Source organism: Grus americana, chromosome 11 (assembly GCF_028858705.1).
Source record: "Grus americana isolate bGruAme1 chromosome 11, bGruAme1.mat, whole genome shotgun sequence".
In the NCBI taxonomy this organism is placed as follows: domain Eukaryota; kingdom Metazoa; phylum Chordata; class Aves; order Gruiformes; family Gruidae; genus Grus; species Grus americana.
Window position 1 is genome coordinate 11,140,989 of NC_072862.1, and position 27,330 is coordinate 11,168,318.

A 27,330-nucleotide genomic window follows, 5' to 3' on the forward strand; every position below is an offset into this window, starting at 1 on the left:
TATCCAGTAAATAATTTGCCCTCTAACACATTTTTCTTTATTTTATCTAATTTTCTGGTTATAGTTTTTCAAAGTAAGAGCCCCATAAGTAGTTATCTACGTATACACCCATTTTCCTATAATGCCTCCTAGGACTGTTTTATTCATCATCTCCTGCCATTTCGAAACTGAACTTGACACCCATCAAGCAATTGGCAACTTCCCTCTTTGCCCAAGTCTCTAGCAAAAGACAGGTTCTTGCCACCTCCTGACACAATGACAGACTCAAACACTGCAGCACCTTCTTAGCTTTTCTGCCAGCTCTCAGATGCCAGACTGAAGCCGTAATTTTGGGTAGTTCCGTTCAGATCTTTCTGACAGCAAGCGTCAAACCCACTGTGAAACCACAGACATGGGCACCTTATAGAGAGTAAGCCCAGGAGGGACCCCATCCAAGCAGCCATCAAATCCAGAATACCCAGTAACTCTTAGCAGGCAAGAGCATTTAGTTTTATGGGAAAAAACAATGAAATTATCTCCTGGTACAGCCCAGCTATTAAGTCCCTTATGTGGGGCAGACAGCACGTGCTTGAAGGCTCAGTGATTCAGTACCCCACTGAAAGTAACAAGAAGATTTGTGACTCCCCAGAGTTTGCAGACTTTCTACGTGCTTGAGCATTGTCAGAGGATCACTCACATTTCTCTTTTCCTCTCTGCTGATATTGGCTGGAGTTAGTGACTGGACAGACAGACACTGCTGTGTAGAGTTAAAGCTCCAGAGCCACTGCTCACTCAACCTGGACCTCAAGCACTCAGAGCGACGGCTGCACCTGCAAGGAAATAGCAAGAAGCCCTGTGAGAGATCTGGGCAGCCCCAGGAGGGCATGTCTGGCTTCCAAGCTGACACTGGCTGTCTGAAGCCTTGCTAGAATCTTGGGGAAGTTGCTAAACAAGCCATGGAAGTCCCAGCCTCCCGCCACCTTCAATAACAGGATGAACTGTTGCCAAAATATAGATGGGTAGGCGCTTTTGGGGCTTCAAGGGTCATAAACTAGTTCCTATGACATTCTACAGGGGGACAGAGCCAGCAAGCAGACACGCTAGAATAAACCACGTCTCATTAAGCGAGATCAGTAGGGGAGCAAGAAGTGAGAGTGCTAAATAAGAGAGTGGCACCAGAAGAGATAACATAGTTTCTCTACACTTGAAATGAGGCAGTTTAAGCTGCAGTCAGACTAAAACCAGGCTAAAATCCACTGGACAGGAGCATTGTGAGTGGTGACCAAAGATCCAAAAAACAATGGAAAGATACCCTTGTGTGCAACTGTGACTGCTGGCGGTATTTTAGGGAGGCAGATCTCCCTAAGTTAGTGAGACTATCCCATAAAGGAACTAAAAATAAAGTAAATCCAGACCCACAGACATAAGGAAGAGAGTAAGCGGAGCCAATCCCCAAGCACTATCTCTCCAAAATCCTTGCAGGTGAACAGGGATCTATCTTACCGTCCCTGAAGGACACACCAACCACAGTAGGGATCTTTCAGTGCCAGACAAGATTCACAGTCTAAGTAGAGGGAACATTCCAGGATGGGAACCTTTACCACCTGTCAGAGAAAGAATCAGTGAACACACAGCACACACAACACAGGCCCCAGGTCTATGGCTTCTTCTGCCTAACTACCAAGTCCCATCATCTGCATGCTCACTGAAACGACTTCTTAATCCCCAATACTGCATAAAATTAAAGAAAAAAGGAACAAGTTTCCAGAGCCCTTCTGAATGGCCATTTCACATATTGAAGGACATCTAAACATCAGGCTGTATAGAGGCTTTGAGACAAACAAAGCATACTGCTATTAATGGGTTATCTGTGACACTTTTTGCAGGAGAGACTATTTAGTGCAAAACTATATTTTAACAAAATGGATCAAAGAATAGCAGACTCAATACCATTCACTCTCTTGCTTTTCTGGACTCTGTCATGGGAGAACACCTCTCTTGACATGTAGGTGACTGAAGCTGGAGACAGCAGCTCCAGCTGACGCCTCTGAATCCATCTGCACTACTGCCCAGCTCTATCTGGCAGAACTACCATTTTGACTGAAAGTAGACCAAGAAGCTTTGATCAATGTGGAATAAAAACCTTCTGTCATCTGGGGGCAAGTTTTACTTGCAAACCACTTCTGCTTTAACTTACTATCCTTGCTGATTTCAGCCTTTTGCCCTCTCTTTAATCCACTACTACACTTCAGCTACTACACTGTCAGTTACTTTAAAATACCAACTTCTAATCCCCGATCTATTACTTTTGCTAAGTACATGATGTAATTTGCATTCTGTAATTGACAGAACAATTACTGTTAAGGATATATTTCAGATTTCCCTAATCATCTTCCACTCATGGATTTCAACTCCTGCTTTGAAGTGTTACAAAATTTCTGAGTATCTCAAAGTGCACTGAGGGGGGGTGAAGAGAAGCAGCGGTTTTCCAGCATGCTCTCATTTTTTGTTTGTTCTTTCCTTCAGAGTAACTCAAGGGCTCCTTTTTCCTTTGCTAGGAAGATCCTTTTCTTTCCAGCTCAAGGAGTTGACATGAGTGGTGGTGTATAAATCCTCTCAAAGTATCCATAGCTGGATTTCCTACTCAGCAGATCCCAATATCCCAAGAGTCTGAGGCATCGCAATGCCTCTTCTCCTCCAACTGCCACTGGGGCAGAAACAGAATTACAGAAAGTAGGAGAAGAGGGAAAGATGCCTTGCATGGTTCCTTATACAGCTTGATTTCATCTGCTAGACTGTTACTGTACACCCGGTCAGAGCGCACTGCTGTTATCTGAAGACATTTCCCACACATTTCTGCTTTTTGTAGGTTACATGCCTACAGAAGAACAGCTTAATCCTCTAACTGATTAAAACCAGAAGTGCCACAGTTTTAATTACACAAACCCTCCCTTTTCTCTTTTTAATCTTTTGCAAAACCAAGACAGGTCACATTACTTATGAACTCAGAACGCTCACATTCTTCTGCTCAGACGGAGATGCAAACTGTTGTCCAAACAGTTCCTGCTCAACACAGAGGAACCCAGGAATTTGCAGTCCCTTGTCTTCATGCCAATAGAGCAGCCTTTCACAGCCTGCAGTTTGCATTCCTCCATCACTGCTGATAAAGTCTGACTTAGGGAAACGCACATGCAAACGGTTTAGCGTAAGGAGACTTCCTCCACGCTTCCTCCAGCTTTTGCAGAAGGCCAGTCCCCGTCCCTGTAAGCCAGACTGGCAGGCAGCTGCTGCCTGGCACAGGCTTAGCTATACACACAGTTTCTCTGCCTCCCTCACTCCCATCAGTAGTTTGTCTGGACCTCAAATACTTTCAGCTCTTCTGTGAAAGGGATTTTATTGCTCTTACCATCGACTGGGTCATGACAAAGAGGTGCTCCTGCAACTGGTCAAACAGCAGGTCTCCACTCACCATGCTATTTAACTGGATAGCTAGAGATGCGTATATATGAGCATCTCCCATTGCTCCTAAGTATACCTGCAAGAGAGTCACAGTTGTACGCAGGCAAAATATCACAGCAGGACTTGGGGGACACCCGTCCTACATCAGGAATAAGTTGGAACCTCTGCTGTGTGCAAGGATTTCAATCTCCCACCAAAATCTCAATGCAGTGACTCCAACCACACAAAGCATGTGTCCAGCAATACCTGCGGAAGCCGCGTAGGATGCACCAGCCCTGACACTGGCTTAGTGCAGATATAACCCAAGGCAACGTGACCACTGTTTAGGGCATTCACATTCTCAACAGTCAGTACAGTGTGAGAAGAGACCATGTGATAGGAACAAACTTTAGTAACAACCTGACTTCCCAAGGGACAAGAGAAATTGCCTTTTTTCACCTCCCACCTGAGCATCCCCCTGATTATTTTTATCTTCTTTGCTTCCTATCCAGATCATACCTTGTGCAGTCTCCCTCTGCTGTCTCCCAGAAAAGCAATGGTGTGGCCATCTTCCACATTCACTACTACAGCTGTCAGACGGGCCTCAGTTTTCTCCAGGAGGGGGGCTGCTTCCAAGGGTACTCGGCTGGCCATAGGGCTGGGAGTGTGGTCAGAGCCACAGGGGTATGCATACAGGGTGTCCTTTTTGGGGGAGTGGAAAGAACAAGGAAATCAGTACCAAAAAACATGGATACAAGGAACATTAGCACTTCCCACCATCCCTTTCCACTCAAATTCCTTAAACAGGTACCCAGCAGTGAATTCAGGTTTGAAGCCCTTTAAGCTTTTTTACTGAGAGTAAAAAAACCAGCTTCTAATAATTAGTTGAGGTATGCTGGCTGTTTGTACCCTCACAGAATCCTGCAGCCATTTCAGCAAGTCCGTGGAGCATCAGTAATGAAATGCATCAAAACTCTACTAAACTCTTAAGTTCTCCAAAAAACATTACCAGCTATACACTGCCATGATATAGCTTTGGGGAAGATTCAATGTATTTTTCAGAACAAAACAAAAAGATGAGAAGCCCTGCTTCCAGTGCAAAGCACTGGTCACAAGCATCGCCTCCAACAATTAGCATGGTTTTGTTGTACCACCTACAAATTCTAAGCCTGAAGTAGAATCCCGAAGCATCAGGACATACATAAACACAGGGTGGAGCACAACCTGCTCCAAAGAGCTTACTAACTACACATGGAAATTGTAGAGTGCATACAATCAGAGGCCCACAAAGTCAAAACAAGAGTCATCTCTGCACACTGCTTCAATTCTTCTGAGTCTTGTGAGATTTCTGAAAATTAACTCCACAGCACTGTGCAGAAACAGTCACCCTTCTGTTCCAGTTAGGTCCCTCCCAGTCCCACCACCTTCACTTACTGAATTCTAAAGGAGACAGAACGAAAGCTGCTAACTTATTTACTATTCGTATGTGTAGAAAGAAAATATTCCATTATGATTCATCTTTTTCCTATGTAACAAACTCTGTCTTGTCTAGGATAGTTCTGTTGCTTTATATCTTTCCTGACACCTTGTTCTGTGTTCACTTTAATTTTACAGTATCTTTTTGGAGACTGAATGCAGGATCGTTCACCCAACAATTACTATTAAAGCCCCCATCTTTTAATCAATGGCTTGTCTTCAAACAACGTGGCTTGTGTAAACTAACGATTTTCATCATGAAATCCCTTATGGATAATATTTTCACCCTGCTCTCCAGTCCCTTATTAATTACTCTTACAAAGCTGCATGTGGAGCAGAGGCATGAACTGCGCAGTCCACACCAACTCCAGCTCCCTCTCTTGCCTCAGGCAACGTGCTTGAATTTAGACTCCTTGTGAGCAGGGTTACGTATTCCTTCTGTCTGGTGTCCGTGGCTTTGCATTTGGCAGCACTGAGCTGCGCGGTACCATCCGGCACCAGGCAATGGAGCTGCCCCCACGGAGGTCAGTGATAACGGCACAACGTGGCATTCTTGAGGCATCTGCTTATCACCTCTCGCTGACCCCATGGAAAATCTGACCCTTTTCCCTCCTCTCCTCCCATTTCTCTGGGGTTTTTTGTTGGGGTTTTTTGTTTGTTTTTGTGTGTGTTAAGGGGGTTTTGTTTCTTTGTTTTGTTAATACTTGACTTCTTCCTAGAGAAACTAAAAATGATCAGGAGCTTTTGACAAAGTCTGTGGAAATCCCATGGTAAAATATATTGAACCTGCCGACCTCTATTCACTTCTCAAACGTATTGCTATCTTAGCCGGGAAGCAAAGCTTGACATGGCAGTTCCATGTAAGAAACCATGCAGTTATACTAGTACTACTTTCATTCTGATGCTTTATTGTTTTCCTTTCAGATATTAATTCAACTGATTTTCTGCACACTAGGCATAAGGCTCTGACTCAAAGCCTCAGAGGATGACACAACTTTCAATGATTGTTAGTTTTTACCATCCTCTAAGCTATCCATTTTTAGTGACAGCATCCTCTAAGCTATCCATTTTTAGTGACAGCTATATTTTTCTTATCAGCTCTGTCATTTGATTCTTAAACTTCTTCCAATCACCTTCTTGTAAGATTTCTATTTCTCCAGTTGTCCAGTTCCTATAAAATTTATTAGGAATTATTTATGAAGATCTGAATTTTTTTTCAGCGAATAACATATTGGCAACGTAGCAGAATATTGGCAACGTAGCAGAAAATACACTTCAGGGATCATCCAGCATCCTACTGTGATGCAGCAAGGTTGGATGAAGCTGCTGCCGTGAATTCTGGTGCGCATGTCCTACATCGCACAGGTAGGCAACAACAATAGAACAAACCTATATCTATGCACGAAGAGGACTGAAAGCTCGGTGCAAAAGGACAAGTTACATACCTTGGAAACTACACCCACAGAAGATATGCAACCTTCCCAAGCCTTGCAGAAACATGTTTCACACTTCCAATTATCAAGTCACTAACAGCATCTACATAAATCTCCTGCATCTCAAGAGTAATGCATCTCCAGCAAACTGAACAAATGAACTGGTTCTGAAATTCTTACAAAACCAAGCATTTTTTCCTCAGTTGAAGAGACTGTGTTGAACTGTAAAACTCAATCTTAGCCTCTCCTGATGAGCTAAACATCGGAGGCAGTGCTAACTAGGGAAAAGGGCATACCTTGCACACGGGCTGGTTTGGAGGCAGAAAAACGTGAAATTAATTAGCATTATTCTTACATACAGCACAAGCTGCCACCATTGAAATCGAGTTAAAACAGTTCCTGCATAAAATGTTCATTGACAGCCGCATCCAGCCAGCACTGAATGGAGCGGGCTGGAGCTGGCACAGACCCTTACGCGTTGTTAGATAAAATCTTAACGACAACCGCTACCATGTACTGAATGGTGAAGGATAAAGTTTGTTAGGACATTTACATATCATTGGACACACTTGTTAATAAGATGCCATACTTTTAGTCAGCCCACTAGTGCCAAACGGTGCAGCTGGGACCCTGGGATGATGCGCCAGGAATCACACAGCAGACTAGCCTTTTTCTCCCACCCTGTGCACCCACTTCTCTACTGGATCAAATGGTATGGGGGGACTCTACATCATTTTGAATGAAGGATTTTTCTAAAGTGATCACACCAGTTTGACATTTAACTCCCTCAAGCTGCCCTAAAAACCACCTGTGACAATTCCTTCCATGCAGCCCTGCAAAGGACACATGAGGCATGGCTAAGAAATACAGTGAAAGCAGGACATCCAGCTGGGCAGTCTCTTGCTTCCCAACTCTTACGTACTCCTCCTGACCTTACATTTGGCCTGCTCCAAGCCTGCTCTTTACCCTTCCCTTGTCCCACAAGTATTCTACAGTCAGCTTTAGCTACTGAAAGAAAAATCATAATTTTAAAACTGGTTTTGGACCACACATCCAAACCCAGAGACTTCCAAAGCTCTGTGGTACCACTTTGCTCTTTGTAGCACAAGACTGGGAAGAGGCAATTATCTGGACAGCCTGTTCTGTAGAAGGAAAACACAAGATAACAGGCTGTTCTGTTAAGGACTAGCAACGCCCTTGGTGAAAACAGGCTGCTCACAACCACAGAGCCTCGTGCTGGGATACTGCATCCAGCACTGCCCAGCAGAATGCTGCTGCTCTATGTTTGTGTCACTGTCCCCGATATCGCAGCACCAGCCAGCGTGGCTGCAAGGATTCAGGTTCACAGCCGCTTCAGTTCACATTTTTATCCTGCAACATCCCATCATGCCTTTGTTGTAGAATTTAAAGAAGGATTATCACCTCTTACAGCTTGGCAACAAAGAAGAGCCAGGTCAGGAAAAGGTCTTCGTTGGGCACAAAATTCTGCAGGACTAATGCAGTCTATAGGAAGTTAGGATTTTGTTGATGCTTGTTTTTGCTTATGTTCTTTTTTGTTCCTGGGTGCCCTTGCAGGAAGCTGTTGTGAGGTGCACCTCAACATAAGCAACAGGGACCCAGCACACCCCTTAGATTCCCTTCCCAACACGCAGGTGCATATGGACATGCACATAACTCCTCTCCTTCCCTGCAGTGCAGACCAGGAGATGAAGATACTGATAAAGAACAACCTGAACTGCAGCTGCAGTGCTCTTGCCTGGTATTGCCATGAGACAGGGCCAGGTGACACCAGATGCCCTCCCCATTGCCACACAGAGTCCATCTCCCTCTGCAAGAAAACCTGCCCACGTGGGGCAGAGAGCTGCAGCAACGAGACAAGACTGTATTTTAACAGCACACAACGGTTCTCGCATCGCATTGCTGTGGTAGCAAAGAGACAGCCTGAGCTCAAACAGATTTCAACATCCGTCTGTGGGAAATGGGCTGACTTCAGGAACACCAAGCAACACAAGAACACGCCGCACACTACTCTTTACCCTGGCAAAGGTGCAAAGCCACTTACCGCTGGTAGCTGGACACAGTTGGAACTGACATCGTATTCAATATATGCCACTTCTGTCCCTTCTTCTGACTTCCCATCTCTCATGTAGCAAACATCCCTAGTCCAGTTGGTCAGGCGATCCACCTCCTCCATTGCGTAGACGCAGAGCGCAGACTCCTCACTCAGTTTGCCAGAAGAAGCCTGCCAGGCAGAGAAGGTTGCAAACAGCACTTCTCCCTCAGTGTCCAGCTGCCCCCGGGCCAGGCCTTCTCCTGGCCGGGTGACGTAGGCTGCTTGCAGGAGGCTGTATGTATTGGCTTTGCTCTGGCAGAGCAGAGGTAACTCCACATACGAGTAATAATGAGAGTCATCCAGGCAGATTCGTGAGATGTAGGTCTTGTACTCACGTGATTGAGACTTGAGGTCCCGACGGTAGAATAGGAAATAGACGCTTGAGCGATAAGTGAAGGATTTAATGAAATGGTGGTTGTACTCAGAGAGCCGGCCCACAGCCAGTTTTGCTGTTTCTTCATAGGAGAAAATGGAGTGAGAGTCTGTTGCTTGAACATCCGCTCCGTGGGCCTTGAGATTTCGGGTAGTGATGGGAGGAATCCCTCCTCCAACTCCTCGGCTAGTGTACCCTCGTCCCACGAACAGCAAGGGGACCTCATCCTTCGAATAGGCTATGAGTCCCACAGTGGTGATATTGGGATCATTGGCAGCAACGTACTGAGTGTCACCAGGGCTCTCTGGTCGGAAGAGGACGTGGTCGATGGATGTGAGGCTCCTCTTCTCACAGATTCCCTGGTGCACACTGCCACACACTATGAGCTCCTTCTGCACCGTGTTCACCAGCAGCAGCTTGTTGTGATTGTCGGTGTGGTGTGCCTGAGGGCACTCCAGCTTTGAGACTGGGGGGAGGCAATCTTTACTGTCCAGTACTGGTCCAGTCTGAACAATGTTCTTCATCAGCAGGTCAGATGTCAGCTGAAAGAGAAAGTTGGTGGCTCCCAAGTAAATGGTCCCAGATTCCAAGTCCATAGAAAGGTGGAGGAATTTCGTAGTGTTGCGCGAGAACGTGACATACTGCAGTCCCCGTGGAATTGCTGCTCCCAAGAAACAGAGAACAGGAAGGAGGAACGTTCCCAGAGGCATGGTAAACACTCTGCAGAGAGGAAAAGCTGTTATAACTCCTTGTAAACCAGGAGTGAAGTTTAACACTCATCAAAATCCTTCAACAGCGCTCTTATTGTTAGAAGTGGGCAAAGAGGACATGAATAACCATATACAGCAGAGAACTAGACACGAAGAGCCAACGTAGGACATTTGCAGAAACACCTACAGGCCTGCAGGAGTATCAGAGACTTTACTCAATCACCTCCACACTAAGACAACAGGCAAAGCTTCAGTATTGCAAGTAATGTTCTTGGGGGCTTTCCCAGAGACTGCTGGGTGGTACCAGGGAAAGCTTCTCTTCACAAGCCCAGGACATGGTCTAAACTTGCTGAATAAACAGTCCAAAGCAGAGATTCATCAATCCAGGGACATAACCGAAGGAGAAAGGTCCTATCTATGCTGGGCCAGAAGGTGTTTTAAACATTGAAGTTGATCGCTATTCTTGTAACATCAGAATAAGCCATGTTTAACCAGACTCCTGCATGACTCTTTCCTATGATGCTGTATTGGAAGTTCTCCAGGACAGGACCACATTCCTATAGCAGCCAGCACATCACACACATTGTTAATGAGCAACATCACAGTAACACAAACCACTGTCCAAGACAAACACAACCTGCAGGACCCTTGTTTAAATAAACTGTAGCTGGGATCCAATTCGGAGCAAACTAATAATCCCTCTGCTCTGTATTTGATCTAGACTGCATAATTAATCCTTCTCTTACTTATCACTTATGGCTGTCAGACTCTTTTGGGTCTAAGGCTCTTCCACTAGTGCTTCAGAAGGAACCTTCCCATGCCATCTCTGGCCCCCATCTCCTTGGGCAGACGCAGCACGTCCAAGTGAGGGGGAAGACCTCCTTATCCTGCTTACTTGTTACTGCTGTCTTTGGGGGAAAGGTCTCTTGCTGGCACTCATCTCTCCACAGCATCTCTGCCAGTATTCTAAAAGGCGATCCAAACGTGCCTGCTCTTTGGACAATGCTCCGCTCCTTCCCTGTCCCGTGCCCCAAAGCACAGGTAAGGCCAGATGGGGTGGGTGTTGGACAGACCCAGGGAACCACCAGACCTGTTCTGCTCCTCTCCAGAGGATCTTTAGATCAACCCCTCTTGAAATCCACCATGACCCACCCAAGCCATGCCACAGATGGTAACAACTGTCCTGAACAGCATAGGGAATCCCACAGCATGATGGAAATGTGGCAATAAGTACCTGCAACATTTAGATTAATGCTTTCCCCACAGAGGAAGGGCAGCAGCTGCAAGTACTCATAATTTACTATGAATACCACGTTATTTGAATTGAGAAGTAGGTGGTGATGCAGCTGTGAATCTACTCCCTTCCCCCTCCCTCTTGCAGACAAGGTATCAAAGCTACACACAGCTACACAGATGCCAAGCTGGGCCAGAGGCTCAGAGCTGACGGGTACGGTATCTCCTCCAGAACTGGCCTGTAATCTGTTGCGCTCCTTTTAGCATCTCAGCTCCTCAGGGGTGATGTTAGTTTTGTAGTTAAAGCTAAGAAAACTATCATTGCTTCCCTCCTACAGCATCATCCCTCTTGGATCTTCTTGGTAAGCTAAAAGTGCTCTTAGCCCAGAAATGCTTACAGCCCAGAGGTGGAAAAAGATCTGCAGCATCTCAGGAGCAGACTACCCCAGCATTTACTGCAGGACTTACCCAATTCAGGTCACAAACTTCTCACCACACAAACTGTGTCTTACACTCAATCTGTACAACATCCAGCAAGCAGCGTGTAGAAAACACAGTAGCAATGGTGAGAACAATAACTGTAAGACTCTAGATCCGTCTTTTATTTCACTGCTATTGCAAAAACAAGAACAACCCCAACAAACCACAAAAGTCTGCTTTCCAGCTCCTTTGTCAGTAAAACAGGCATCTTTGCTCTACCAAAAGACCAGCTGAGAGGATTAGTCTACTTGTGAAATCCAGCGGATGGAAGGTATTATAAACACAACACATTATTAAATATAGGCTTTGTGAAGCTCTGGAAAAGCTCTGCTTCACATGGTTGTTGTAGGTAAGTAGGTAGTACTGTCAGGATACACCCACACGCAGGAATGCTGGCTCTAGGCTGGCAGCTTTCCCCCAGAGCACACAGCCACCGATTCACACCGTACCAGCGCTGTGTTTAGGTTATGTGCACACTGGGGCTTTTGTTTGCCCTGATAATGGACACTTAGTGTTTTCTGCTCAGTGCTACTAACGCACTCTGCTTCACCCAGATTCGCAAACAGCCCTCATCTAGCCAATGGAGTCTCTTTCCAGGGTGGTGAGAGTGTGTTGTAGCACTTGACAGAGGTCCTCATCATGTGGGAGATGTTATCTGTGAAGCATGATGAGGGTATTTATAAAGCCAGCAAGTAGATACATGTAGACTGAAAGATGGAGCTCTAACTTAACTGTATCACCTTGGGTTTATTTCAGTAGAGGATATCGTGCCCCAGCTTCAACAGGCAAGTTACTTTTTATGCATTCTCACCATTTCTATTGAACAAAATTTTATTCAAGGAACTCCTTAATCACACAACTGCCTTGGTACCTCTGCACAGCCATCGTGCAGACGTCACGATGGCTTGTTGTGCAACTCTGTCTGGAGTCTCCTCAAAGCTTTAGATGCCTACAAACAAAACAATAGGCTGATGACCATCCAACAGCAGGAGCTTGACTACGTTGTGACAGAGCCACACTGACATGGAGAAGAGAGTCTTTGATCTGGAAGCAGCTGAGGATCACAAGACATCATTACACTACACCACTTACAGGAATCTCTAATCTTCTTTCTAGCTAATGCAACCCTCCTATGCCAGTACTTACACAGTAAAATCAGCATGTGCCTTTGGAATTTATGGATTCTGAAATACTGGCTTTCTGGCTAGAGGTCGTGCCGACAAGCTGCAAGACTCTGCTCTGTCCACCGCATACCATCACTGACAACTGCTGGGGCAGAACTAATGCCCATACGTGCCACCAGTGGTTGAACTCAAACCCCAGCACATGACACCACTCTAGAAACACAGATCTTTTTCCAAGCTGATCTTTAATTGAATCTATCCCTAATGTTTCACTGAAAGCATTTTACCTATTGAAGCACCTGTACTGGAAAGAGAGACAGACAAGCAACTAGCCCTTCATTCCAGCAGACCACAATCAAAAGCAGATCCTGCTATGGTCAAATCTCCAACATGAAGCTATTCTTTGACTCACCAATATCCCCCTAGAAGTCATTTTGTTAAGAGCTAGTCCTCAAAGGTGTTCCAGGTAAAAAGCTGCTATCTAGTCCTCATGACTCTGGGAACACAGAGAGCAGCTGAGAAGACAAAAGAAGATAGTATAGCCTGTTCAAGGTAGTACAGCATGTTCTGCAAGCTGGTCCTAATCGCTCTGAGCAATGGGTAAACATTGAATATAGTGCTCTTTGTTGCTCTTTGCTGAAGAGCCATTCCTAAATGAACTTGTACTTATTGCTAGGTGAGCAAACATACATTAGAAATGAGCATGAGTCTGTGTGGCTATCAGTAGTTAGAAGCATTCCCATTCTACATGAAAACTGAGATAAAAAGCCAGCAGTGTTTTTTGATTCAGTTTTCCAAGTTGTTTCTCAAACATAGGCATTACCGCCTTTTTTTATTTCTTGCTCTTCAGTTAAGCCCATCACAGCCTCGCTGGGAGGACAGGAAGAAGGAGGATAACCTACATTTAAATCTGATGGTTTCATGACAGGCTACACTTCTGAGCTCTTCATGGATTTACTGAACCGTTCTGCTTCCTGTGCTCACTGCTAGTGTATAACACAGCTGTTACAGACAGATTGCACTAAAAGTGTGTAGCCTTTAATTAATTCTGAAGACAATTGCCAAGGCTTAAAGATTCTTTTAAATATTCCATTTTTTTGATGAATTCCCATTAAATAGGAAAATGCTCCAGACAATACTCTGAACATTGCCTCTAACGCCCTGTAAAATATTAATATCCAAATGATACTTCTGAGTTTCATTTATTTAATCTGGATCACAACAGAAGGGCTAGAGGATTAGTCAGTTCTGCCACAGAATATTTATATCTCATCCACAAAACAACCACCAATAATGTGGAAGCAATGGCACTATTTTGTTACTTGGAATTTGAAATAAGACCGTGTTTTCTGTAGCACTATTTTTACCTCTCTGACCTCACGTATCCCCCTCTCAGAGACTTTACTCATTTATTAAAGAAACAAACACAGAACTCATTTGGACACACTTTAACAGCATATCAACATGTAAAGATTATTTCAATCCTCACAGATTATTTCCCTAATACCACATCCTATCCCCCAAACATGGAGAGGTCAGATAACGTTCCAACTTCTAGGCTAGATTTCATACTCAACACCAATCCCAGCAGAATTATCCTCAGAGAAAAAAAAAAGCAGATCCCTGAAATTTGCACCTGCAATTTCCACTGTAGCATTTGCAGAGCCAACCCACAGTGAGGACACTAAAAGATTTAAAAATTAAAAGCATAATTTTTCCAGCTGCATGACGACCCTTGTGCTCCAGCACATTCAAATCACCCAGCAGTAGGAAGATGACCACTGCTTGCTGTATTTTCTGCACAAAAGCCTGAATTACAGCCCCCCTTCTAAGTTTCATATGCTCAACAGAGACTTGCTGACTTCTGCTGTGAAAGATGACATTCCCATTAAATAATTAAATCTTTTTTGGACTCTTATTTACTACTACCAGGCCAGTTCACTGCTCTACTGTTTAAGAACACTTGCAGCAAGCAGCTCCGGCAGAGATGAACACAAACCTCTGTTTTCCAAATAAAATTGACCCCAAGGAGAATCCCAAGTCCAAGCCATCCTGTCAGAGCAGGACTGGCACGGACAAGGGAGCTCTGTTATACCAGATGTGAGTAATACCAAAGCTGAGGTCAAAATAACTTAAAAAAACACCTCTAAAGACAAAATATCAAAACTGAAACAGCGAGGGAAGGTGACAGAAAACCCATACTTTCAGGCTACAGAATTAATAGCATTACTAGATGAACACTTGGGAAAATTATGTTTTCTAAACCCTTGATAGTTACTGCTGACCATTACAACGTACTTTTCTGGATGAGGGTTGAAGAAGTTATACTAAAACAATGTTGCACAAAATATTTTGTCAACACTGTGATACTATTGCCATTTTAACAATGCATTGTTAGAGTTCTTTGGAAAAAACTATAAAAAGTTCTTCTATACCCCTGGGCCCACCTAAATATTAATTTTAGCCATACTGGAATTAATTGATGGTAGTAGACAGGTATTTCCCCTGAACAGCTCTAGCACAACCAATCTTTTCTCTTGCACACGTGAAAATGTGTTATAAACACCAGTTTAAGCTTCCAGTACAAATGGTTAATGAAGAGTTAATGACTAATACAATGTTAAATAGTGAGCTTTTTATAAATCAAGACAAACTACACAAACATTTACAAGGAATAGAAAGCAACCACAAGCTGCTTGCTGTTAAAAGAAGCTTTCTTCATAGATATTCTGTCATTGTAAATTGAGGGTTGACTTTTCACTTCATCATCCTCTCAAACACTGACAAAATGTGAACTCAGGTACCATGATGTATATACATTTTTAAAAGGGGAAATCAAGTCAGCTGGTAGTTTCTTAACTCAACCAAAGGATAACTTTATGCCAGTGTTACACATTTGAAGATTAGAGTCCTTTAGGATTTGCCCCAACTTTCTGCGTAATCAAACCAAACACCATCACAAAGCAATCTCTTCTTTTAGCTCATGAGCTCCTGACTAAAGTCAGGAAAGTGTCTTTTCTTAGGGTTCCTAAATTACAGAAACTATCACCTTAACCCAGCACGCTGATCCCTGAGGGTTATTTACCCCAAGTAAAATGCCTTGTCATTTTGTCTAACTCTGCTTGTCACAGGACGTCCCAAGTCAAAGAACCTTCTAGCTGCTTTTTGCGTGAACAGTTTGAAAACTAATCCTTCTTAATCCTTCTTGAGCAAGAAGATAACGACAGCTATTCTAACTCAGACAGAGGTCCACCTACCAGGAACCCTGGCTCCAGCAACAGACAATAACAGATGCCTAAGAAGTAGTATAAGGGCAGACAAGCATAAGGTAATCCTTCCCCTATGCATCCTGCCAGCTTTGGGTCTTCCCAAATCGCAGACTGCAGCCACCTGTAATCCTTTGGATGGATACGTTAGGTGGTCTAAGCTTCTTCAGTCAGAAAGAATTAATTTTTCTGGCAGCTCTTTCAGCCCTTTCCAGTTTATCGGCATCCTTTTTTTTTTTTTTTTTAAGGTAGCTGACCTGGATGAGCAGCTCCTTTCACAGCACCTGATCCAGATCACTATCCCTTGGCTTTCTAGCGCTGTACACGGAGCAAACGTTACTTTCTCCAGTTCAACCCACCACGCCTCCATCTTCCTGCCCAAGAATCTCTTACTCTTGTAGACGCCACATCACATGTCAAGTTCGTATCCAGCCAAATACCATCAGTGCCTCAAATATTCTTCCAGGCGACTAGTTAGAAAAAAACTAATCCCATTCTCTAGCCTTTAATGTGCAGAGTACATCCAGAGAGCCTAGACAGGTTTAATCCAGCTGTAATAGAACCCTGCTGGGAAAGCAGAGCTCACTAAAGCTACCCATCCAATTCACCCTGCTGAGCAAATCCACTGTTTCTACACAAATCTAAACCCATCAACCCCTATAGAAACAAATTTGCTTAGAGAAGTTCAAGAATCTAATTGTTGATCAAAAATACAGACTAATATTGGAGCAGAGAGAAGTCTCTGCAATACCCAGGAAATTCCAAGAGCAGATTTCCCATTCCCAGTTAACTAAGATCCAAAACCCAGCTTTTAATCTGTTTAATGTGAACTACACTGATTTTAAAAGAACTGTCAGCTAAGGCTCTTGGGAAAAAAAAGTTAAGCTATTGTGGAATTAAAGTTAGAGTCCCTATCATGATTTAATAAGTAGTTAAAACACAGGAAACCAAAAGAGTTTCCCATCAGAGGAAGGTTATCAGTGAGATCTGCCAATAATTTGTTCTGCAACCTGAGCAGTTCAATATGTTCACATAAGACCTATGAAGAGGAATACATTCAGAAGTGGCAAATTACTAAAAAAAATCAAATCACAATCAAATTCAGAAAAGACTGCAAAAAGTAACAGAATTCATGCACTCCTAAATAGCTACACAGTATCTTAGATGTCAATAAATATAAAAACCAACACAAAATACTCTAATTACATAAATACAACAGGATCCAAATCAGCTGTTACCACTCAGGAAAACTTTGGAAACTTGGTAGGTCAGTTCAGTATTTAGTATGAAGCAAAAAGACAAATAGAACCTTTGGAGCAATTACAAAAGAAAACACGCATCACCATTATGTTGCTGAATGCTGCAGGCAGTTCTGATTCCCACATCTGAAAAAGGAGACAGAATGACAAAAAGGACAACAAAGATGATCAAAAGCATGGAGCAGCTCCCATATAAGGAGAGATTGAGCAGAGTAGGACTTCGGATGGACAAAGAAACAACCAAGGGGAAGATAAGGCAAATTTAAGAGATCTGAAACAGGACAGTGTCAAGACAAAAAATTTTGAATAATCAACTGCCATGTCTTACAATGCAGAAACAAGAGAGCACCCACAAAGTTACAGACAAGTCTTCTAAACCGGTTCAAGGATATTGTCACTGGATGCAGAATATTTTAAATAACATTTAAAATGCATTATTAAATTGTAGAGCTCATTGCTGTAGGATGTCATAGAGACTAGAAACATAAACAAGTTAGAACAGAAATTATATAAATTAATGGAGAATAGATGGAGTCAAGATCAGATGATTAGATACAACTCCTGGCCAAGGAGGACCCTAAACTGATGATGGTCATAAGCTGGGAGTCAAGGGGGGGGGGAATAAAAACCCACCCAATCCCACCACATTATACATGCCCTGTTTCTTACAGTCCTCATTAAGCATCTGCTTCTGGCTCTCGTCAAAGACAGGATACTGAGCTACGCAGAGCTTTGCAATTTGCCCCAGGATGACAGCTCTATTTAAACTTATTTTATGGTACATTTATAGATTTTTTTTTTTTAAATTATTTTTAAATATTAAAACCTAACTTTAACCCTACCTAATTGCATATTTAGGAAGCCGGAACCCTAACCTCATTGACTAAAGGCATTATTATCTATCATATTAACATTTAGATACCATCTAACTGAATTCTGACAGCGCAGCACAAAGTTAATGCACAATGCAGCAGCGAAGCAAGCAAGCATCACCCTCAGCAGACGGAGAAATTGAAGCAAAGGCCAGAGCCACGGCACACAGAAGTGGCAGAATTGGGTTTAACACGCTAACAGTCTCTTTTCCAGGAACAGCTCATCCCTGTCTGCTAAATGTTTGATGGAAATTTCTCACTCAGAAGCCTGAATAAAACAGATAACGTGTTTGCCGTGCGTACAGCTAAGCATGGGGTAGCGTTCAACAGAACTGCTATTGCTAAAAGTAGGTCAAGACTGACCGTTCTAACCAGGGAAAAAGGAAAACTAAAGCACACCAGACTATTTGGCCAGGTATTACAGAAAACCTTCATCTGGGATTTCATCACTACTTCAAACAGACGTGATTCATATTTTACCGGCCTCCACCTCAAACAAGGCACGCCTTCCCAACCGCACCGCCCTCCCTATCATTAGGGGCACCTCTCCCCAGCCTCAGCCAGGATCCTCCTGTTCTCAGCTTTGGCTCCACAGGCTCCGAAAGCCAGAGTCCTGCTCTGCACTAGCTCCCTTAGCTAGTCTATGTTGATTTCTGCAAAGCAGAAATGCCCAACCATTTCTTCCAGAAACAGCCAGGACAGCACACAATCTTCTCAATGCAATCACTTCTGCCCGAGAACCTATTTTCCTTGGCAGGGTGCCCTCCAGAAGGGAGGAAGGAGACCTCTTGCAACCAGCACACGCTTCCCAGAGGACGGCACCTTGACCCCTAACCAAGCTCTCACGTCCCAGAGGCAAAGGCCACGCTCCCAAGGAAAGTCCTTTTCCATGTAGCCTGGCCTCGGAATAACCTAGCAAGAGAGGAAAGGAGCTTCAAATGTCCTGTGAAAGGAAACCAGTCCTACCCTTGTGCCCCAAGAGGAAACCATGGTCTCCATGCCAGCATCAGCCCTGCAGGATTGCACAGTGGGAGGGAGAACAGAGAGACCTACCGCAAAAGGAGTTCATGCTAACAGCGTTACAGACCACAGGCAGACACACAAGGGCCACATACCGAGCTCCACCAGCCAGTTGTCAAGATGCGAATCAGCACCGTTAAACACTGGTGCCTGCCTGGAATAAATCCTTTCAGACACTCAGCAACCCAGGGTGCTCTGGCCTGGTAAAGAACAGCATTTCCTCAACACCCCAGAAGTCCTTCAAATTTAGGACCACAACAGCTCTATAAAGACTTAATATACCCTGGGTGAACAGGAAGGAATTCCTCTCCTTGGAGTTTTCCTTCATTTCAAATTAAATTCTCTTTTCTGCCCTCCCCAGTAATCTTCTGGAGAACCATAAAGCCTGATGGCAGTTTGACAATCTTCCCCCATCACTCCAACAATGTCAGCAGTTCTGGCTACAGCCATGAATACAGGCAGTAACATGCAAATAAATTTAATGCAATGCAACCACATGAGTAGCATCTATCCCTTCCCACCCAGAACAGACAGCAAAATCAAGAGAATTCCACATCACTACCACAATCTGCTTGTGGTTTGCCTTCAAACCAAGTTGGGATATATTTTATCTTGTATTACTCAACTCATTTTTAAGGCATTATCAGAAATGAAGCTTTGATCAATTAATCTTCCATAAATTAGTACTTAAGCCTGGAAGGCTATCAGGAGTCAGCTACAAACTATTAGGCTCAATATTCTGGTAATTAGGTTACACAAGTCTGCCAGATAATGATCCAAGTTGAGGTGGCCAGACATTTTCTCCCACCTCTGCAAGCCAGTACCGAGGCTTTCATAGGGCCAAGACCAGAAAGCAACACACCAGGTTGTTCAAAAAGCCTGGGGACCTCTGAGGTGCTCATAACAGGTATAAAACATGAGAGCTCCCACTGCACTGCTGCAGAAGACTGAACAGGCTGGGTGCAGACTTGAGAGCCAGGATCAACTTCGCACCAGTTTCAACAGCCCTGAGCAATGACCTTCCCACACAGGCTGGGATCTTTGATATACAGTGCTTCCAAACGCAGTCCAACATAGAATGGTGGCACAGGAACTATCCATGAAGGGCTCTCAAGGTGCATGTGGTCAAGGAACCACAGGCTCGCAGCAGTGATGCAGAGCACTCTTCCACCCTACGATCACAGCCCTCCATCCCAGGCATTGTCCACACTTGGCAGTTACTGTTTCAAGGATAAAATTCAGAGCACCAGACTGTATACAGATAGGGGTGGGAGGACTACTACAGTCCATGGGCCATCAGGCAATGCTTTTCATTCATACTGCTGTGTCCACAATCTGGAGGAGTAAAAATGAGCAACACGAAAATTAATCAGCAAAGGAAGCAAAAGCTAGGACACTGCAAGATTTGGTACTTAGAGAAATAAACCATCTGGGACAAGATGATTCTCCAGTCACCTTATTAACAGGCAGGCATCTAGGTCACACCTTATCCAGAACAAGGAACTTTACTGCAAGACAAAATTCCCCATAAGAAATTTTAGCACCATCAAGTGGCTTGGCAACATGAACTTCTCTTCTTATCCATGCACTCAGATTGAAGAGTTCCTAACTTTTTCTGGCAAAATATTTGAGCTCCTGGTCCTGTTCAGGGCTGAGAGATTCTTTGGTGCTGTCCTAAAGGCATCATGATTCAGAACTGGCTACCTGTTCATGGCAGCCATGAATTTTAAAGGCTTTTTGGTTGAGACTGTTCTCCATCTGGTTTGCTACCCTCCCACCTTCCCAGTCTGACAGCCACTGGCTGGGCAGGATCGACTGGCTCTTCCCTTCGCCTTTCAGGGAAGCCCAGACCTTCACCCTAGGGCCACAGAGATGCACTAACAGGTCTGCTGCATGAACTGCAGCACTAGTCTGAAATGCAAACTGCTACAAGCAGGAATCGCAGCCAGTATAACCGTCTGACTGTTGGCATTTCAAGAGAATGCTACCTTGCCAGGGTCACCCCTGGGCAAAAGTGCCCTGAAGACAGGAAAGCCAGATTTACGGTAGTTTGTTAGGAGTAGCACTGAGAGTTTTGCATCTGAGTGGCTGCTCTTCTGCTGGAAGGAACAGCTAGACAGAGCAGAGAGCCTGGTCAGGGGAACAAGGAAAAAGTATGCACATCTGTGCTGAAAGGATGAACCATGGCTTATGCTCAGCACACGTCTGTGTGCAGATTGTCCCAGTTCCAGGCACTCGTCCTCTGTCATTTTAAGCTATATACTCCACACGGCAGGGACTGCGGGAAAGGAAACTGTTTCAACTCTGTCTAATCAAAACCCTACAAAAATGTGGCTCAGACATGCACACGGACCAAACCAAACAATCAGCCACCTAATGTCAACCCAGGATGCCACAGTGGGGCTGACACAAGTCCAGCATCATAAAAATGTTTTAAATTAAGCCTTCTCAGGGCTTAGTGGGAAATAAACTAGTTGAAATCATAGACCAGCTAGGAACAGAAAAGATCATACAGGCTAAAGATGCGTTCAAACTAAATCTGATCTGGAGAATGGCAGACAGGCCCAGGTTGAGAGAGAATCATTGCTGGAACAAAACTACTGATGAAAACAATAATTGAGAAATGGAGAGTGAAACAAGAAGGATGCTCTGTAAATGGTGCAACAACTGAGCCCACTGCTACCCAACACTGATGAGACTTCTGGTTTGGGGTAGAAACATCTTCCTGCAGACAGCTGACTAAATAGGTGCAACACGTCAAGATGATAGGGGAACAGTCAACAGGAAGGGAATTTAAGCCCACTCCGCTTAGTCTCAATCTTCCCCAATATAACCTTGTCCTAATCCTGTGTGTAATCCACTTGGCTTCTTGTCTCAGCCCCAGGCCTGTCTGTACTCCTGAGAGCTGTAATCTGAGCACGTGACCTCTCAGCCAGTCCATGGAGCGACTTTCGGTATAGAATACAAGATGCAGACAAGTTCGTTTCTATATCCTTGCAAAGGGGCTGTCATTTCCCAAAATACATCAACTCAGTTCTTTTCAGTCATAAGAGCATGCCTCCAAGAATATACGTCGTCTTAGTTCTGCTACCGGTCAACTTTCCATAGCTGTTCCTCAAGGACCAGAGCAGCCAAGTTAGTCAACAGAAGGGGATAAAAAGGACACTCCCTAACAGCAGAGACCACATCCCTAGGGACAAAAGGACAGATAGCCTGACATTGTTCTCTTCCTTCTGAAAGAGAAAGCAAAAGTTCAAAGGAACAACTAGGGCTTCCATTCTGTACTGTGCCCTCTGCAGATTTGGGTGTCTAAAACCAAGTGCAAGACCAGGCTTTCAAGTGTGAAGCATCTAGAAGTGAGCCCTATTTTAGAGTTATTTTTAAATGTTTAGACAGGACCTAAAATAAGACCAGTGTTTTGAGTACTTCTGAAGAGTATGAACCTCACATAGGCCATGACATTTTTAGTTTGAAAACACTGGAACAGGGATTGTATTGTTTATACATCTGCTTATCACCCATTTTAGTTCAAATCAAGTTACAGTCCATTACCAGACAAGAAACACTCTTTTAAAGGGGGGAAATTCACACAAATGAGATTTAGGCTATCAGCAGTAAGACAGTCTCTGTCACACAGTGAAACACGTGCCATCTCAGAGCAGCAGGAACAGTATATGCCACAGAGAAAGTCAGCTTCTCCGTTTAGAGTATTTGTCTTCACACCACCCTTCCTAGCTGCATAGTTTCCAGAAATACATTCTCCACCTCTCTTCAAACTCAAGTCAACAGTCTGCAGGCTCCAACAGCCCACAGGCAATGCTTTTAGCAAGTAAGAGGTGCATCCAGTACGTTACAAGCAGCACAGAAGCAACCCGGACCACAGGCCATGCCAGTCTCTGTTTTTACAAGTTTTATTTGTATTTCCTCCCTCACCTCCCACTCCACACTGACAAACCAGGTTGCAGTTGTCTGGCTCTGGTGATGGCCAGAAACATAAGTACGAAGTAAGCACATAGTAGTACTTTACCTCCCTGAATACTCTCCCAGGCTTCAACAATGTGCAGCTCAGGGATTTCTTGGGATAAAGGTGGTTTCTATGCATTTAGTAAACCTTCAATAGCTCCTTCTTCTATGGAGCCGCCCTGTGTCCTCAAATACACACAGATGTTTCACATTCACAACATCCTGTGGCAAGAAGCTTCCCAGGTTAACTGCACACATCAAGGACTAAGTCTTTATTTGGTTTTAAGCTTACTACATGCTGGCTCCATACAATACCTATTCATACTTGTAGTGGAAGAGGCAAAAAAAAGTTGCTCCCCCTCTAACCTTTCCATGCCATTCAGGATTTTGAAGACAACTATCAGTCATTGCTTTTCAGGTGGAAGAGTCCCAGTTTACTCAGTTGCTCTTTGTATGGAAGGTACTCCTCACTTCTGGTCACTGTTGCTGCTGTTCCATTTCTGGTAACTAAAGATATCTTTCTGAAGATACAATGGTTTTCCTAAAGCTGTAGAAAACTCAACTTCCATAAGAGCTGGAGAAACTAGTGTGATGGTTATTAAATACAGCAGGGATTCCCAACTGCTATAATGAATTGCATGTCAGGTAGTTCTCTGTTAAAATATTCAGCCTAACTTCTTAAACTGAGTTTGCTCAAAAGCAAGTTTACTTTCAAGCCACAGCATCCAGCTACACCTTCTTCCTCCAGAATAGGGTGTATTTTTCAAAAGCTTTGTCTCCCCACTAGTACTTTGAATTCAAATAACCGTATACTTGATTTAGTCTGCCCTGATGAAGGATACATCCCTCACGACAAAGGTTGCATGCCACAGCTTTATTCTGTCTTATGTTCTTTACGAATATTTCAATCCATCAATTTTTCTCCTCAAGTGTGGGCACAGTATTTAGTGATTTCCCAATGCTACATAAAAAACCCAATATCCTTGCCAGACTTTCTTGTTCTACAGTGTCAAAACGTAGAAACAGATTTGGAATTTTATTCTTTACCTCACTGTGGATATGTGTAGGTCTGCATTATCGTTCCACTGCGAGAAGCTCAGATACTACCAAAACAAGAATCTAGTTGTTACAAGGTTAAATAATTAAACAAATGGAGCACAGCATGCAGTGGGAGACATCTCAGAAACAGAATTGCATGACAACAAGATGCAAGATCAGAGAGCAACTTGGACTAGTCTTTCATTGAAATACCACATTTGGAACTGGAGTTTGAGGTAGCTATGCAGAGGCTTTACATCGCATATGAAGGATGTATGTGGCCCCAGGTCTAGAGATACACACCACCCCCCCCACCCCCCATTCTGACCACTTTGCAGAGAGCACACCTTACAGAACTGCTTGCCAGGCGTTGGAAGCAACGAGACAGAAATGTCTACAGCCAAAACGCATCATCACAGCCTCTTCAATTGGAAAAACATGCCCACTACCCCTCAAAGGTGAGGGTTTCTCCTGCAGAATTCTTGCCTTGCACACGACACAGCAGTTGTATGTTTATTCTTACCTTAAAGGAGAAAAACAGGTGGGTCACAGAAAATAGGGCAGAAAAATCAGCCCCTACACTGCTTAAAAAGGAGGAAACAAGTAACACTCTCCTAGGTAACACCAAATTGCTACTCTGGCTGCACAAAAATGAAGCAGAGCGCGACTGGGATAATAACCGTAACTCACATTTCAGAAGTCAGTTTGTTCAGCCACGATCTTTTGCATTTAAAGGTACTAAACCCCATGTCCTCTAGCGCGCTTCTGCTGGAGCACTTCTTCAATAGAATCTGGACAGAATTAGCTTGATATCTCAAAGAATACAACACACAGACCTCTGTTCTCCTTATAGTCTCTCCTTTATTTTTCTACGTACTCCGAAAGCACGGATCCAGAAGAGACTGGCCTGAATTCAAGTCATCTCAAGTACTTACTCATTCCCTATTTCAAACAGCTTTGATTTAGTGGTTTTACTTGAACTACCCAGAGCAATGCAAAGCTGAGGAAACCAGACCCACCAATCTTAGTACACGTGTTGTATGTACTCAGGATTTATTCTTGGAGGCTCCAGATTGAAACAGGTTTTCCAAAAGCTTGCTCTTTACCATCCAAGAGTTCAATCCAGGTCTACAACCAAACTGAAACCACACAGGCTGCACACAGAGAAGTCTGGGCTAGGGGTTGCTGTCTGGCTTTGTTCATTATTTTTACTGCTGCTGAACCCTCCTGCTGCTACAGCTGCAAATCCAACAAGCAGACATCCTTCTGATGAAGGGCTCCTGTACTCCCAGTGCTCTAACACGATACTCATCTCTCCAGTGCAAGAGTTGGTGACTCATCTAAATTGGCACAGGTGCCAGAGTTTCACTCCCCAACCAGAAGTTCATTCAGATCTGCAGATCTCCATCAGCTCATTCAGTCTGGGATCTCTGCTGTACCACCCTATATTTGATATTCAAATTTCCATATCGAAATTCCACACATTCACGTAGAGTGCTTCACCAGGCACTGAAATAGGCGTTGCAGCTCTCCTGCTTAACAGGAAGCAGCCCGAAAGGAGAAAGCAGTTTCAGGGAGACATTTCTTCAAGGGTCTGTAGCTGTCAACACCACAGAGCTCAGCCAGCACAAAGCAGCTCATCACACTGCATGGTGATTGACAGGCAGATACGAACATCACCCCTGCTCCAGGAGACTGTCTTCAGATTTGGCAACACTCACCAGCCCATTTCTGGCCATAGATCACCATTAGAAAGTAGCTTTTTTATTTTGTTTGTTTCCATCTGTAGGTTAAACTCATTCTCTCGTACAGAAAATTCAAAGTTTAAAAGTTTTTTTTTTATATTATAACAGGGATGGAAGTGCAGCACCAGCGGTGCCAAAAAAATCCTTGCAGAAGGTGTAAGTGGCCTGACTTAGGCACCACTGCAACCCGCTGATCCCAACCAGTCCCTTAAGAAAGGGGGGGGTGCAGCTGGGGAGGAGGACCAAGACAGACAAAAATGACAAGCAAATGGACAGGCAATCTTTGGAGTAAGTACATCTGCTTATGGCAGAACTCTACAGATCAAAGCTTCTGTTGCAGAGACGCCCTCTGTCTTTCATAGAACTTCCCTACATTAAGGGAACATTCCCTTTGCAAAGGGAACAAGCGCATATTCTCACATACAGCCACTCACTCTTTCCAGTAGACCACGTGCCCGGTGAACCCACTCGTCCAACTAATGGAAGTTGGTACAGCTCGTCAGGTGCGTTTGTTATGCAGCAGCATCAAGAGGCTGCCCAGCGTTACACTGGCCACACAAACTGAGACGATCAGGAACACGGAGGAGCCCAGCGTGCTGCAGCAGTCCATGGGCGTCCCACTGCTGACTCCCGGCGCATTTTGCTTACCATCTGGACTCTTGGGAACGTTGAGACACCTTCATTTCTCTTATTGAAGAGTGTGCCTCAAGCTGGAAAAAAACAACATAACATGAAATGCAAAGACTATTTTTCCAATAAATTGCTGTTGCACTTGACTCCTGCTGTGGTTCCCTTCCCCCTGAGAAGGCAAGGTCTGGCCAGCTGCACAAAGTCCAGGCAGCCCTGGGAAAACAATGGGATCTTTTTCTTGCCAGAACGAGCCTTCCCGTTCACCCTTCTAACCATGGCACAGAGGACACCCCCAGTGTGTCTGCAGGGGAGAGGAGTCTGTTGGCATAGCAACAGTACACCCTAACTCTCCGCTAATGAACAGGGATAAAATGTTTTGTTCTCATTAGGAAAAATACAGACACATTCCTGATTGGTGAGTAATGTCTCTGCCTCCAAGAGATTAGCTCAGAGCTGTGCAGCCTGAAACAGCCTCAATTCAGCCCACTGCAGCGCTTCCCTTGAACAGCCACTCTCCAAGGACCGCACGTCTCTCAAGGGCGAGCCTACAGAGCCTTCGTAGCACTTTGCCTTCGGGCCTGAGACAGCTCAAGGCAAGAATAATGAGAAGAGGCTTGACAGGAGCAAACCAGAACAGGCACAATGGGAACACACCCCCTGTCCCTGCAGAGGCATGGCAGAAGAGCCAGCTCTCGCTGGTGCATTTGCTGCACCTGGGTCCCAAGCTAAAGGCACATCAGGCAAGAGTTTCTCTTTGTGCATCTACCACAGGTCTGCTTCACACAGGGCTCAGATTGGACCAGTGCTCCGGCTCCCACTCCAGCCACATTTCCCATTGCCAGGCGAGTAAATGGACAGAGCAAAGAGCTGCAGTACACTGGAAAGCAGAGCTCAGCAATCATTAAGTGCCTGGGTGCAACAGCCGAACAAGGGCTGCTGCCTACTAGTCTTTCTTAGGATTTTGGCACCTAACAATCAGCAAAATCCACCAGGAGGAATCTCTATGTACTTTGGTCTTTGCAGAATATTTGCACAGACACTGTTTCATCACTCATGTCTGTATCTAGGTGCTGACCCAGGCTACTCCCTTGGCCTGGCAAGAAGTAAAGCCTCTGCCCCACAGACAATACTGCTTCCCAGACCCTCTCCTCCTCCAGATCCTTCTGCCACAGGGGCCA

General features: G+C 44.5%; 1 protein-coding gene across 9 annotated transcripts in view; it reads right to left on the reverse strand.

The window, feature by feature from the left end:
* PLXNB1 (plexin B1) overlaps nt 1-27,330 on the reverse strand; it is an 80,676-nt gene that overhangs the window by 31,616 nt on the left and 21,730 nt on the right. For 2 of the 9 annotated variants that reach the window (XM_054838284.1, XM_054838285.1), the window contains exons 2-7: nt 25,957-26,232; nt 8,389-9,532; nt 3,937-4,119; nt 3,386-3,514; nt 1,483-1,583; nt 677-809 (exon numbers count right to left, since the gene is read on the reverse strand). In XM_054838284.1, the coding sequence (XP_054694259.1) occupies nt 677-809; nt 1,483-1,583; nt 3,386-3,514; nt 3,937-4,119; nt 8,389-9,522 (1,680 nt within the window). In that variant the 5' untranslated portion in view covers nt 9,523-9,532; nt 25,957-26,232. The other 7 variants (XM_054838289.1, XM_054838290.1, XM_054838286.1 and 4 more) reach the window with 6 other exon arrangements.